The sequence below is a fragment of the Alosa pseudoharengus genome, unplaced genomic scaffold (assembly GCF_046254945.1).
Source record: "Alosa pseudoharengus isolate Yale_2024_CS ecotype anadromous, Long Island Sound unplaced genomic scaffold, YU_APseudo_1.1 YU_APseudo_1.1_scf_2, whole genome shotgun sequence".
Taxonomy (NCBI): domain Eukaryota; kingdom Metazoa; phylum Chordata; class Actinopteri; order Clupeiformes; family Clupeidae; genus Alosa; species Alosa pseudoharengus.
The window spans coordinates 52,725,127-52,739,712 of record NW_027468663.1 but is presented as its reverse complement, the minus strand read 5'-3'; the positions used below and the strand labels follow the sequence as shown (position 1 = coordinate 52,739,712).

General features: G+C 45.1%; 1 protein-coding gene across 1 annotated transcript in view; it reads right to left on the bottom strand.

Annotated features, from left to right (window-relative positions):
* Positions 1 to 1,967: 1,967 nt before the first annotated feature.
* hhip (hedgehog interacting protein) overlaps positions 1,968 to 14,586 on the bottom strand; it is a 35,959-nt gene continuing 23,340 nt past the window's right edge. Inside the window, exons 10-13 of the mRNA XM_076295499.1 lie at positions 12,634 to 12,764; positions 10,973 to 11,054; positions 5,268 to 5,416; positions 1,968 to 5,126 (exon numbers count right to left, since the gene is read on the bottom strand). Of these exons, the coding sequence (XP_076151614.1) occupies positions 4,894 to 5,126; positions 5,268 to 5,416; positions 10,973 to 11,054; positions 12,634 to 12,764 (595 nt within the window). The 3' untranslated portion in view covers positions 1,968 to 4,893. The remainder of the gene's footprint in view (positions 5,127 to 5,267; positions 5,417 to 10,972; positions 11,055 to 12,633; positions 12,765 to 14,586) is intronic.

Below are 14,586 nucleotides of genomic sequence, written 5' to 3'. Positions count from 1 at the left end.
AGTGAGCCCTGAGCATTGTGTTGAACTCAAAAGTACATTGGTCTCATTCATTGACATATTCAGAAAATCAAAAGAGGGTGTGTACCAGAAACATTGTTGCAGATTTAACGCTGTAAAACCACATGTGGGCTCAAGCGGAGTGGAGTCCACTGAGTTTGGGAATATCAGCAACCAGACGTATGTTCTGTGCGTCAGCTCCTATAAACACATGAGCTCATCTGACACACAGGGTAATTAAGGGTGCCACACGCCACATACACATGGGAGAGAATCACCATGAATGGAAAGAACGCACAATGTTTACCCTACCCAGAATATTTGCCCAATCCATTATGTGGAAAATCAGTATTGTGGAACCAACAACATGTAGAAAACTGCTATTGTAATTTGCACAAAGGTACATTGATTTTTTTTTCTGTTTTTACATGAACAAACCTGTTGTTACATTAGCATATTTTTCTTTTAGTCATTCGACTGAATTTGTTGAAAGTTTTTTTTTTTTTTTAATATGCATATTTATTTGGAAATATGACTTCATACCATGTTTCAGAGACAGTGCTGCCCATTATCTACTAGTGCAGCTCTTCTGCTGGTGTACACAATATAATAACTCCCAACCATTTGAGTGTCGCAAATATTTAGTATCCAGGGTCCTGGTGTTTACTCAGGGTGCAGGGTTGCAGTGTTTATGAGAGATAGCCAGATGAGGGCCCATTGGGGGAGAAAAAGAAAACCATTCCAAATGCAAAGCAATGATTCATGCCACAGATAGTGTGCAACCCAAATAATATCCCCCCAGACACCACCACTCAGTTACCCCGGTTCCAGTCGACGCAATTTTGATTGGCTCTGAACAGTGCACAGAAAACGTAGTATTGCATTACTCCAAATCCGTGGCCTGGGACAACTGTGAGGTGGGTGGTCTCCCCTCATTATCATTACATCCACTCAGACTGATTGATATTATGGGATGGAATTTAATAATGGAAACAGGCGTCTGAATGTGTGTGCACACATGTATGTTTGCTTGATGGGGTCTTTGAGGGCAGTTCTTTCTTCCCTAAAATAACTGCTTCCCTTGCATAGAAATGAACATTGGAACATGTAGATTGTGCTAGATACAGTGCAAACATGTGCAAGGTATATATATATATGTTATATATGTTCAAGGTATATATATATGGGTTTTATTGAGAGAAAGTCAAAAGTTGTGGACAGATACTGCCATCCACTGTTGCTCTCATTAGTCTTCTAGGACACTTTCAGTCTCAGTCTCAGTTTTTTTTTTGGTGGCTCATTCCTTGACGCAGACTTCACTTTCCAAGCCGAGCTCTGTGATCCAGGAAACCCCCAGGAGAGCACTGGGCTAGTGGCCACTGCAGCTTCCCCCCACATGACTTAGGGTCTTACCTCAGTCCAGTCTGCAGGGGAAAAGGAGGAGAAGGAAATGCCCTAATGGAAAGATGGTGTGTGACGTCCATGAAGTGGCAACATCCCGGCGGAGCATCCCAGTGACCAGCCACAGCACCAATCAGAGCACTCAAGCATTCAGGTCCTAAAGGGACAGACCATTCTCCAGCCTCCTTATTTGTCCCAATATTAAATATGTACCTTTTCCTTGTACCGCTCATCTTCTACATGTCAGGATTTTTAGTCACATTGTCAGTTACCATACAGCCCATAGATAATTATACACAGATGGAACAATGCACTCATGGAACAAAAATGTTCAAATGATTAGAATGATTTAACTGTAAAAGTATTACAAATGACCTACGGCACAAAATATTTCACGCATTGAATCTGTCAAAATAGAATTCAAACAGTGAAAATGTGAGTGTAGATATCCTTTTAGTCCTGTGGCTCCCTCACTATCAAGATATGTTCATTATGTTTATTCCGCTTCCCATAATGACATTATTATCCTTTACTTAATTATCTGGAAAACAGAAAGATGAGACCTTCAGTTTCAAACATGCTATAAACTTTAATAGACATATTGATATTTCTGAAAAGAATACCAAGATAGCCCTAGACTTATTTACATGATCAAAATCTTCACAGATAATGGTAAAAACAACATAGAGAACTTAAATAACTTTATGGCGTAACTACTTAAATAAGGAAGAAAATGGAAAAAAAGGATTTCTCTATTCACATGTTACCTTCTCAGCAGCTGCAATGCAAGTTTCACATTAAGTGCTTAAATTAAAGGATAAACTTACAGCATGGATACTTTAACATAAACTACGACCACAGCAAGGCCAAATTCAAAAATACATTTAAGAAAAAAAAAAAACGAAAAAAAAAAATAGACAAAAAACAAAACAAAAACAATGCAACAACCAACAATGATAACAGCATCTGCTGTTGATGGAACTCCTCCAGTAGGACAAGCAGTGCTGAGAGGGATGCACCCATGATGACTATGAGTGGACAATCAACAAAAACAACCTGATGACTGGCAGCATGCATCAGTTACCACATACCAATGATAAAGAAATGATTACATATCATTAACATGGGAGAGGGTTTGGCTTGTTCTCTTGACAGGGCTACAGGGCAGAGACTGCTGCATGCAGGGTCTGCATTCTGGTCTCAGTCTCATGAGCACTGAGCACCAAGACTGCAACAAAGGACACATGAGTAACACATGGGCCAGCCTAACATTAGGTTCCAACAGTTGGGAGAGTTTATCAAATACAATACGATCAACAATAACCATTATTTATCTTTAACCTCATTTAGTCGCTCTCTCACCATTTTTGAGGGTGCTGATAGCTTCTGAGGTGTTTGCCCTGGTATGTTTTTAACATGGTGGTGATGGAAACACAATGTTTTCAAACCAAACAACCAAACCTTAGACATCAACTTTTGTTAACACCTGTATATGTAATTGAATGTTGTCACATTTTATTTGTGTTCCAAAACTGAAGCAAAGGATATGCAGTTCTGTGACTTTCAACTGTAATACAACTAATTAGTCCATGCTTGAATGATGGCAAAAAGAGTTGACAAAACCCCCACATGTAAATAAAAACACTACTGATAATGGATTGGCGATTACAGTGTTCGCAGACACACTAATATATTAACTGTGCTCCTGTTAAAACACATGTTTTGATTAGGAAAAAGAAAACGAGGTGTGAAAGCAAAAACCTTAATGTAAAACCACTCTATAAACATCCTCCTCTCCCATATATTATCACACTTACAAAAATAAATGCTCCTCTATCAAACAACAGTAATGCTATATTATTTTGTGAGGCTAAAGTAGTACGTCTCTCAGTACAGTTCTGTAAGAAATATACACCAGCGTGTTCTGTCCCTTTGTAGCTGAATGCTGAATATGCTGTAGTATTCTTCAATATAGCTTGTATGTGTTCTGAAGGGTTTCAACCCTGGCCCAGCACTTCTTTTTTTGGTCTCTGTATGTATGTGTTGTCTAGCCATACTCATAACATTGCCTGCCTTTTCTAAGGCAGGCTCTGGACTGTAGAATTGGTTGGACCCTATTTTCTGTGAAAAATCGACTATCTTTTAAACATGATTAAATCAATAAGAATATTCTTTTTTCAAAATGCCACATATCAACTAACTTGGATCATTGTATCAAAAAAGAAAGCAGCTTTCATGGATATGGTGAATAAGTAGAGAAAGATATGTTTTTCATATAGTGGCACTTGTCTCAAGAACAGAACACTGACCAAGGTTAATTCCGCAGCATGGAATCTTCTTGACATCAACAACTGTAGGTACTGCTACTTTAAGACATTTAGACTTTTACGTACCTAGAAGTAAACTCTAGCATATTGATGTACAATAATGTATTTCAAGATGCAATATTTCTACAGGTCTGAAAATACATGTCACAATGTTATTCATCCTGACCTATTTTCATTTAGCTGTGTTGCCTATGGCTACATACATATATCAAGAATATACTGACTAGTCTTTTAACTATTGAACAGGTTGTGATGAGGAAAGCCAATGATGCTTCTAAATCTCAAACAGATTGACGACTGGCCCTTTTGATACTCTGAACCAGTGACATGGTCCGAGAAAATGAAATGGATTTGGCACCATTATCCTCCAGCAGGGCTATGCTTAAAAAGCTCTGACAACCTTTATCATTTTTTTGGGATCTCAAGTTTACATAGTTACAATGCAGGTTGGAGTAAACATGTAAATCTCTGAGAAGATTGTCACAGATATTATTTATCTGGTATGCTTATTCTTTTCAAGTTAGCATACCACTAAATCGTGAGCTTTTTGAGTTTATGTCAAACTGACAGATGTGCATTCATTTTTAAATGTTTTAACGTGAAGTCTTTAAGAAGGCAAAGACCAAGGCAAGCCCCCTCTGTGAGGTGGCCGTAGGAATCCTGGTAAGAATGTGAGTTTCTCCAAGGTGCAGTTCAGTGTCATGGACTGCTGCAGGGGGGTGGGGAGCTTTCCTACTGCATGCCCACAGTATCCAATCTGTCTGCAAGTCACTGGAGTTTTCATACGTCTCCTGCTGACTCCGTAAACAAGCTGGCCTTTAGGGGTAGTGTAGGGGGTTGAGGCCTGGTTCCCAACTACACATTTCTAATCAGATCTCTTCAGCTTTAGAAGGTCTGAATGGTTGTTGCACAAAGTCAAGGGAACCATCACCGATGAAAGGAAACCTCACAGTGGCTGTTAAGACACAAGAAGCTGGAGGAGAGTTGAGGGGTGCTGTTGGATCAGCCTTCATGCATGCATCTGCCTCTGGTACTGGTGACGTTGGTTCAGCATGTGGACTAGGAGTGGGGGCTGGGCCTGGAGAGGGAGAGACCTATGCTGGCTATCTCTGAGGTGGAGTGATCTGGGTGCGGCTCTGCGGTGTTGGTCAGGGTTGGTGAGGGCGCTTCACCAACTGGGGGGAGATCTCTCTCCGGTGGCCAGCCTGTCCAGCAGATAGGAGGCCATGCCAAAGATGCTGTCCAGGAGGCCGTCTTTGTTCTTGTCCCCGTCGTCGTCGTCGTCGTGCTCCGAGCCCCGCTCGCCCTTTTCACACTGGGCGCCCGAGAAGCCGCTTTTACACAGGCACTTGCTGGGCTCCACGCACACGCCCCCGTGGCGGCACGCCGGCTCACACTTGGCTGGAAGAGAACGCACACAGGAGGGAGGGAGGCGGTGAGTGGTGCACACAACACAACACGGAGCCCATGGAGACATGGCAGCATCCCTGCACTGCTGTTCACAGCAGCAGAATAACTGAGGGCAGGTTTGCAGCGACTCACCCACTCTGCAGAAGGGGCCCTCCCAGCCCGGGGTACAGCAGCAGGCTCCGGTGGGGGTGCAGTGTCCATTCTTGCACTGGCGGGAGCAGGGGCTACTGAGCATCTCTGGGGCCTCCACTGGACGACGGCATTCTTTAGGCACCGGGGGTCTGAAAGCACAAGCACAAGCACATGTCAAACAATAGGGTTCTCTCTGAAAACAAAGAGTGAAGGGACCCAACACAAATCAAATAAGTGAAATCCATTTTCAGTACCAACACAAACTCACATTTATTTTTCTCTTTCTCTCTTCTCCCTTGATCTGACACACAGATGCACGTGTAGAATGGATTATTAATAGAGTTAAATTAGCCCTGCTCTGATTAATTATATCAAGCCCTCATCATGACCATGTCTGGAAACAATAACAGGCTTGTGCGTAATGGAGTTGAAGCCTCTTGAAATAAACATCCTCTTGCCTGTGTGTGTAGCTGTGTGTGTGTGTGTGTGTGTGTGTGTGTGTGTGTGGCTGTGTGTGTGTGTGTGTGCGTGGCTGTGTGTGTGTGTGTGTGTGTGTGCGTGGCTGTATGTGTGTGTGTGCGTGGCTGTGTGTGTGTGTGTGTGTGTGTGTGTGTGTGTGGCTGTGTGTGTGTGTATGTGTGTGTGTGTGTGTGTGAGAGAGAGAGAGGGGAGAGAACCTGAGAGGCATGTGTGTATGTAAAGAAGTGTGAGAAAGAGTGACAGAGTGAGCATGTGGGTGGGTGTGTGAGGGCACTCGGAGTGTATGTGTGAGAGTGAAAGTGTGACAATACAACAATGACAGTATGTGTGGGGCGCAGGAGCCTAGGATTGTCCTGACAGCCTGTGTGACTGATGGCTGGGCTACTGTGGCAATGTGTGTGTGCATGTGTGAGAGTGTGTGTGTGTGTGTGTGTACTGGGAGGTGGGGGGTGGGTGGAAACAGGCTCTTGTGTTGAGGGTGGTAGTTCCCATGCTCCTCTCCACTGTTCTCCACACCCACAACACATGCCTCCTTTCTCCTCCTCCGAACACTCCCTTCCACTTTCTCCCCCCCCACACCCCCCCCCCCCCGCCTTTGTGTTGTTGTTGTTGTTGTGACAGCCTGTATATTGTTAATAACAATGAGAAAGGGAGGGAGAGACTGAAACGGTGAGAGAGAGGGAGAGAGAGAGAGAGAGAGATCCAAGACTCAAGGCTGTGCGAGAAGAAGGGAGCTCAGGGGTGAGACGAGAAAGGCAAAAAAGAAAGGGGGATCTCCCCAGAGAAAGGCAAAAAAGAAAGGGGGATCTCCCCAGAGAAAGGCAAAAAAGAAAGGGGGATCTCCCCAGAGGATTGGGCTGCCACTGTTAATGGCTCGGGAGGTCAGTGGCGCTACCGAAGGGTCTGTGTGTCTGCCAGGGTGGGCTTGAAAGCAACACCTGCTGCTCGCAGCACCAACAAAGGCAGCTGGGTCAACAGGCAGTGTGGGAATGAGGCAGCCCAGGAGGCCGCACATACAGCACGCAAGGCTGATAAATTAAAGAAAGGAGGAAGCGCGGCTTATTGGTTTAAGGCTGTCCCCAGGACAGTGGGGAGAGGGCTGTGCTGCTCTTTGTTGGGAAGGAACAAAGCGTTTGTGTCTGATGCCAGTCCAGTCTCCCTTCTGTGTCTTACCATGAAGCTGGTGATAAGTGGGAGAAGAAAAACCCAAAGTGACCAGACGAGACGGAGCGCAAGTCATCTGTGGGCTGGGCCACGTGACCACGCCTCTGGCTGAGCTAAGAAAACGCAGGGCTTCCCGAGTAACGCACTCTTGGCCTTCGTACCTCAGGTTAAGCCAACAATGAGAGGTGCAAAGTCAAAATAGGGGGGATTCTCCACACAGGAATATGTCAAGCCTTGTGAGCCAGGAAGAAGGAGTAAGAGAGAGAGAGAGAGAGAGAGAGAGAGAGAGAGAGAGAGAGAGAGAGAGAGAGAGAGAGAGAGAGAGAGAGAGAGTGCCATATTTCACAGTTTCCCACAGAATGCATCATCCAATGGCTCCGAATCACTCTCTCCCACAACCTCCCTATTGTTCTCCTCTCTGTGTGGTTTCATCCCTGCTTTAATTGTGTCCAAAATTTACTGTGTATTGTAGCTGTGGGCCTATTCAGTGGGCTGTCCAGGGGCCTGGGGTGGGAGTAGAGGCAAAGTGGGCCTGAGAGATTTAAGAGAGATGGGCAAATGTGCACATTTCACTAGTGAAAAGAGTCACTCTCTCTCTCTCTCTCTCTCTCACACACACACACACACACACACACACACACTTACATAAACACTGACACTGGTGAAGCCAGAACTGCATGCAGTGACACAGAGAATTAATATAGGGAATTGTTTTTTTTTATTTGTTTGTTTTATTGTTGTGGTAAACCAACTACATAGCTAAAACCCACAGAGAAAAATGTCTGAACGATCTGTCAATTTCTCATCCCAAACTGTTTGAATCGTCGTCTATTTGTTTTTCTCCTGCTCTCTGTGAGTGTCCCTCTCTTCTGGCTCAGATGGACTTCATCAGCAGGAGTAAATAACTGGACGTCTCTAGGGCCCCTCTGCCTGCGTGTGGCAAGCCAATTGAGATAAGAGCAGTTTCAATGATGCATTTCTCTGTCTCAATCAGACACTACACTGGGGTCATTCCACAGAGGGAATAAAGACTTGGGTTAAAAGAGGAGAGAGAGAGAGACAGACAGAGCAAGAATGTGCAGCTCTGTCTCTGTTTTGGGCCCACCAGGCGCTATGAGATGTTTGTTAAACACTTCCATCTCTCCGTCAACGGCAGTGGCTGATAAACAATCCCATAATACCCGGCCGTCCACATGGGACAGTGATGTCTGTGTTGCTCATGTTAAGCTGTATTTATTATCCAAAGTTAGGCCCCTGACAAACAAACGCTGGTGACAGACGCCCTTATTGTGGCATGATGTATTTATTCCAAAAACATTGCAGACATTTTACTTGACGCTAACCCCGTCCAGTCTCAAACACTCCACCACGGCACACCAAGTGCCCCACTCCCCCTGCTGAAGAATGCAGGGAGATCAAATTCAAACATGCTGTGGTTGTTGCCCAGCCCCGCGCACAGGCCCCCCCTCCCTCCCCCAAACAGAGCAGGGAGGCCTTGGGGTCTCAGGTACACAAGACCACCCGACTCGATCTCGCACTTGAGGTCAGCAATGTTATCCGCTTCCCTTGCCCTGCTCTGTAATGAGATCCTACATGATCGCAGTGTGTGTGTGTGTGTGTGTGTGTCCGTGTGTGTGTGCGTGTGTGACACTGTCTGTCTCTGTGTGTGTACATGTTTGTGCAAGCATGTGTACATGTGCATGCATGAAAAAATATGGAACCGACCAAAGGAACACCAAAGGTCTCAGACAGACTAAACAAGTCCAATCGATGGTGGAAAGAACTGTTCCTCGGAAAAAATGTGTGGATGCCAGAAAACGTAAATAAAAATGTTTGAGACGGAGGGGCCTCAACATGGGCAGGGACTCTGGAAACATCTGTGAGCTAATTAATTGTGTTAAGACTTGGGTGGCACTGTCATCACCTAGGAATAATTAGCCAGGGCTCCATTTCTATTGTAATTCCCAGCAAAAGCAAAACAAAAGCGTCTGCGGAAATTGAGCATGGAGGAGGGAGCCGGGGAAATGCTGGACTGAACCCCCCGAGGCCTCTCGCTGGACGGAACCCCCCGAAGCCTCTCGCTGGACGGAGAGGCCCTGTCTCTCAGTCTCCTCACCAGCCAAGCAAAGGTGATGGTGAAGAACCACACCCAGACAGATCAGTCCAGCTGTGTGTATGTCTGCATGTGCAGGCCGGGGGGCGGAGGTGGCTGGGGAGCTTGGTTTGAATTAGAGACCGTGGCGGATCAGCTTGTGCCTATAGACCCTTTCATGGAATTTTCATTATCAGCATCATAGTTGGCCCCACAAGACTTCCTTTTTAACATTCCATATGTTATCTTAATGCAGAGGAAGTAGATTGGGGCCCAAATAGAATGTTCAAGCATTGTTTTTGTTTACCTTGTTGAAAGGGTCCATTGAAAGCTCAAAGTGTGGGGCAGACATATCTATAGCTCAAAGTGTGGGGCAGACATATCTATAGCTCAAAGTGTGGGGCAGACATATCTATAGCTCAAAGTGTGGGGCAGACATATCTGGTTCTATTAAAAGCGCACTCGTCGCTGGGGCTGCTTGTGGCTGTGTGGGAATTCTCACGCTCCATGCGCACATTTCCTAGTACTGTGGCCCGCAATGCTTTTCACATAGATTTGGCTTGACACAAACAACAGATTTGAAAGATGCATCATTATTGCAAATGTCTGTCTGACATATGGGACAAATTAGAGCCTATTGTGAGGTGGCGTGCATACACACACAGATACACATGAAAGACACAAAAACACAAAAAAGTTATAAGCAACTGCAGTGGTTGATGGTTGATGCACATCTGCTACAAGGGTCTTCTGACACATAATTCTAAGACGCAAGACAGTTTTGGACCAGTTAAGGTTGAACTGCATTTCTCTCTCTCTCACTCTGGCTCACATACACAGCACTCTCTCTCTCTTGCTCTCCCTCTCTCTCTCTCTCTCTCTCTCTCTCTCTCTCTCTCTCACACACACACACATTCACCCTGCCATCTGAAAGAAAACATTCCTGTGTGCCGGCAGGTGCCTGGGTTGCTCCAGAGTGTAAGTTCTGTCAAATCTCGGAAAATACCCAGCAGACCACACAAGCTCTGCAGTGAGCCTCCACGGGCCCAAGCCACCTAGACAGTGTTGGTGTTAGGAACACGCTACACTAACATTTGGAAATACTATGCTTACCCTCCAATTATGAGCTGCGTTTGTGTTGGCTAAAGTCGGCAGTTGTGTGATGATTTGTTTAAAGGATAAGGCCCTAGTGTGGGTGCATGTGCATGTGTGAGTGTGTCAGTATGACGGGCTTATATGTGTGTGTTAGTCTAGTCTAGTCTATAAAGGGGCTTATATGTCAAGAGAGAGTGTGTGTATGTGTACATGGAGGGTGATGTGATCTCATATTGATGATCTTAGCTTTGAGTAATCAAGCCATGCGCTGGCCCAAAACAAAGAATGTGTCTATGTGTAGAGTATGTGTAAATAAGAGAATGTGTCTATGTGTAGAATAAGTGTAAATAAGAGAATGTGTCTATGTGTAGAGTGTGTGTAAATAAGAGAATGTGTCTATGTGTAGTGTGTGTAAATAAGAGAATGTGTCTATGTGTAGTGTGTGTGTAAATAAGAGAATGTGTCTATGTGTAGTGTGTGTGTAAATAAGAGAGAGGGGCTCTCATTCCACACTACACAATATAAACTACGTGCCTGTCACTCACCACTACCCCTCATAAGCCATAAATACACACACACACACACACACACAACACACACACACACACACACACACACACACACACACACACACACACACACACACACACACACACACACACACACACACAGAGGGAGAAAGAGAGAGAGAGAGGATAGGGAGAGAGCCTTTGCAGCTGTCAAGGTTACTGATGCTGCCTCCCTATAGCTGAGAGTTACAGCTTTCTTCTCTGCAGATGAAGCATACCTAGTAATGATGGAAAGATGCTAACAGATATCACCATGTCACTGAATGTGTGCTTTTGTGCATGCATATGTAGGTCAGTGTTTGTACCTCTTGGGGTCCAGGAGCTTGTAAAGTTTCCCGCTGTTAGACTGTGCCATGCTTTTGCTGGAGGTCAGAATATAGACTTCACCTGTGGAATACATACGGGGAAATTAAAGAGAAACCTACATTAGTTTCACTACAAGCAGATGCTCTGTTGATACCAAATCACCTTTGCCACTGCCGTTTATTCTAACTTTGACCCATTTCTAAGGGAATGAAATGATCCCAGTGGTTGTATTTTTAGGCCACCACATGTTGTGCCCCCCCATGCTGCTACACTTGACAAGAGAGGATGAGGCTAATGACTCGTGGTCATCTGGAATCATGCAAGACATTTAATTAGGACCAGGCCCAGCAAGTGAACATCACAAGCATGTGTGCAAGAGAGGGACCAACACGACATGGACGTCTGATGCAGCCTCCCTCTAAATCACAAACACACCACACACATTTGTCTCCGCTTCACCAGCACCATAAAACACCTTGCCCTGGCTGAGCACAAGCCTGTGAGCACTCAATGTCGAGAATGTCTCTGGTCATTACAGTGGTCGTGTTTGTGCCTGCTGCGGACTTCTGAACATATTCTGAATGAGTCTCTGATAGAGATAGAGAGAGGCTCAAGAGCTGCATGTACATGTAAGTAGTTAGCAGCCACGCTGTGGTGTGACGCTGAGCTTGGGGAGGCCTGTCTTGTGTCCTTAAGTCCCTGAGGGGACGGGCAGTAACAGAAGTCATTAGGAGTGTGTGGTGGCGAGGGGAAGAGGAGAGCAGAGGGAAACCCAACCCTCAGGGTGATCCCTCTGCCCTCCCAGTCTCAGCAATATCTGCTGTCGGCAGCAGCCGGAGGGGAAACGATCTGTCAGGAAGCTCCAGGAGTTTCATGTCACCCTGGAATGTGCAACAGAGGAAGAGGGTATTGCGTATCAGGAACACACACTCTCCTCTCTTCTCTTTCTCTCTGTCTCTCTCTCTCTCTCTATGTTGTGTATGTGTGTCTGGGTGCGTGGGTGTGTAGGTGTTCTTTGACCCCTGTTGGCTCTCGCTGCAGAGGATTACTTGGATATCTCCTAGAACTGGAGACAGGACGGGTTCCCCCCCAGAACCAGTAGGTGTGTGAACAGCTACAGCCTCAGTTACACCCTTCCTGTCCCATCATTCCATGGCCTCGCCTGTGCTGGAGAAACAGCAGAAATGGTCTCCCTTGACGCATCTATCTCTACTCTATGACCAGATCTGAGATTTCACTGTTCCAAGGCCCACTAAATGGACACAAACAAGGTTTTTGCTTGTGCTATTCCACTTGCTAAGCTGCTACATATATTAGTACTCTGTACCATTTATTCGCATGAAAAAAATTACAAATGTCAAAAGTCTATTATTTATGTTTATCATAAAACGTATGATTGTTACATATTAACCACACACAGCTTACATGCAATCTTCTGAAGATTTTCATGCTTTCATTCCTAAATTGAGTACAAATATCTACTATGTACACAAAGAAAAATGACAAAGGGGAGTGATGGGTTAAATTAGTCTATCTATTATCATTCACAAAACTGATGGCCATCTGCTAGCCAATCAAAATGTCTTTGCATGCATTTGCACACATATTACACTTGAACACATTTGCACGTCGCTTAGAGCTGGCTGAGGGTGGCACTCACCCAGCTCGTCCTCCCCGAAGCCCAGGATGTGCCCAGTCAGTGAGGCTCCGCATGTGGTGCTGCTGCCCAGACAGAGGCTCTTCTCCTGCCAGGGCCGATCGTCTCCACTCCTCTGCAGGATCTGCAGGTTCCTGACCACCAGCAAAATACACAACACTCAGTCTCCAACAGCTCCACTTTAACACTGTCTCCAACAGCTCCACTTTAACACTCAGTCTCCAACAGCTCCACTTTAACACTCAGTCTCCAACAGCAACACTTTAACACTGTCTCCAACAGCAACACTTTAACACTGTCTCCAACAGCTCTACTTTAACACTCAGTCTCCAACAGCAACACTTTAACACTCAGTCTCCAACAGCAACACTTTAACACTGTCTCCAACAGCAACACTTTAACACTGTCTCCAACAGCTCCACTTTAACACTCAGTCTCAAACAGCAACACTTTAACACTCAGTCTCCAACAGCAACACTTTAACACTCAGTCTCCAACAGCTCCACTTTAACACTCAGTCTCCAACAGCAACACTTTAACACTGTCTCCAACAGCAACACTTTAACACTCAGTCTCCAACAGCTCCACTTTAGCACTGTCTCCAACAGCTCCACTTTAACACTCAGTCTCCAACAGCAACACTTTAACACTGTCTCCAACAGCAACACTTTAACACTCAGTCTCCAACAGCTCCACTTTAACACTCAGTCTCCAACAGCTCCACTTTAACACTGTCTCAAACAGCTCCACTTTAACACTCAGTCTCCAACAGCTCCACTTTAACACTCAGTCTCCAACAGCAACACTTTAACACTCAGTCTCCAACAGCAACACTTTAACACTGTCTCCAACAGCTCCACTTTAACACTGTCTCCAACAGCTCCACTTTAACACTCAGTCTCCAACAGCAACACTTTAACACTCAGTCTCCAACAGCAACACTTTAACACTGTCTCCAACAGCAACACTTTAACACTGTCTCCAACAGCTCCACTTTAACACTCAGTCTCCAACAGCAACACTTTAACACTCAGTCTCCAACAGCAACACTTTAACACTGTCTCCAACAGCAACACTTTAACACTCAGTCTCCAACAGCAACACTTTAACACTGTCTCCAACAGCTCCACTTTAACACTCAGTCTCCAACAGCAACACTTTAACACTCAGTCTCCAACAGCAACACTTTAACACTCAGTCTCCAGAGCAACACATTAAAGACGTCAGTTTACACATTTATGGAGAATTGATCAGTTCCAATTGTACTGGGAGTTATAGAGTTGAAATGTCATCAATGGAATGGAAGCCAACTCATTCTAAGGGCACAAACCCTCACACCACTTCATCTGAGTGCAGGCCATGTCAGGCACATTGTGATATTGTGCAAAATGGGCGTTGAAAACAGTCTGTCTGTGACTTCACTGCACAGAAGAAAAGACAATAGCAGGAATGGAACTGTATCTCTGGAGAGAGAGGTGGAGCTGGAGAGGGACAGAGGGAGAGCGAGAAAGAGGGAACTTGTCGACCACCCTATATTTCCTGTGTTTACTCTAGAATGGTGTATTGACACCAGTGGAGGAGGATGAATTACAAACTAGTGGTACGTGTGAACAACACAAGGTGGTAGCCAAATGACATGGCAGGAAAAGCCAGCTCATTTTACACAGATTGACTTGTTTTTTCCCCTCTTCACTTGGATAGCAAAGAGCATTTACATTGGCACAGATGGAGCAACAGGATGGATGGAAGGCAATACTGAGCAATTCTTAACCAAAGAAAGACAGAATTTCAAACATGGGGAATATGAAATTCAGTTCGAGAGGACCTTGATATGAGAGAACCTGCATGGGCTGCTATTGTCCTATTCAAATACACCTACTGTAACTACATGATAACTATGCTAGTATACCATCTGAAGGCAGACAGGGTGTTCATGAATTCAAATGGAATGTGACA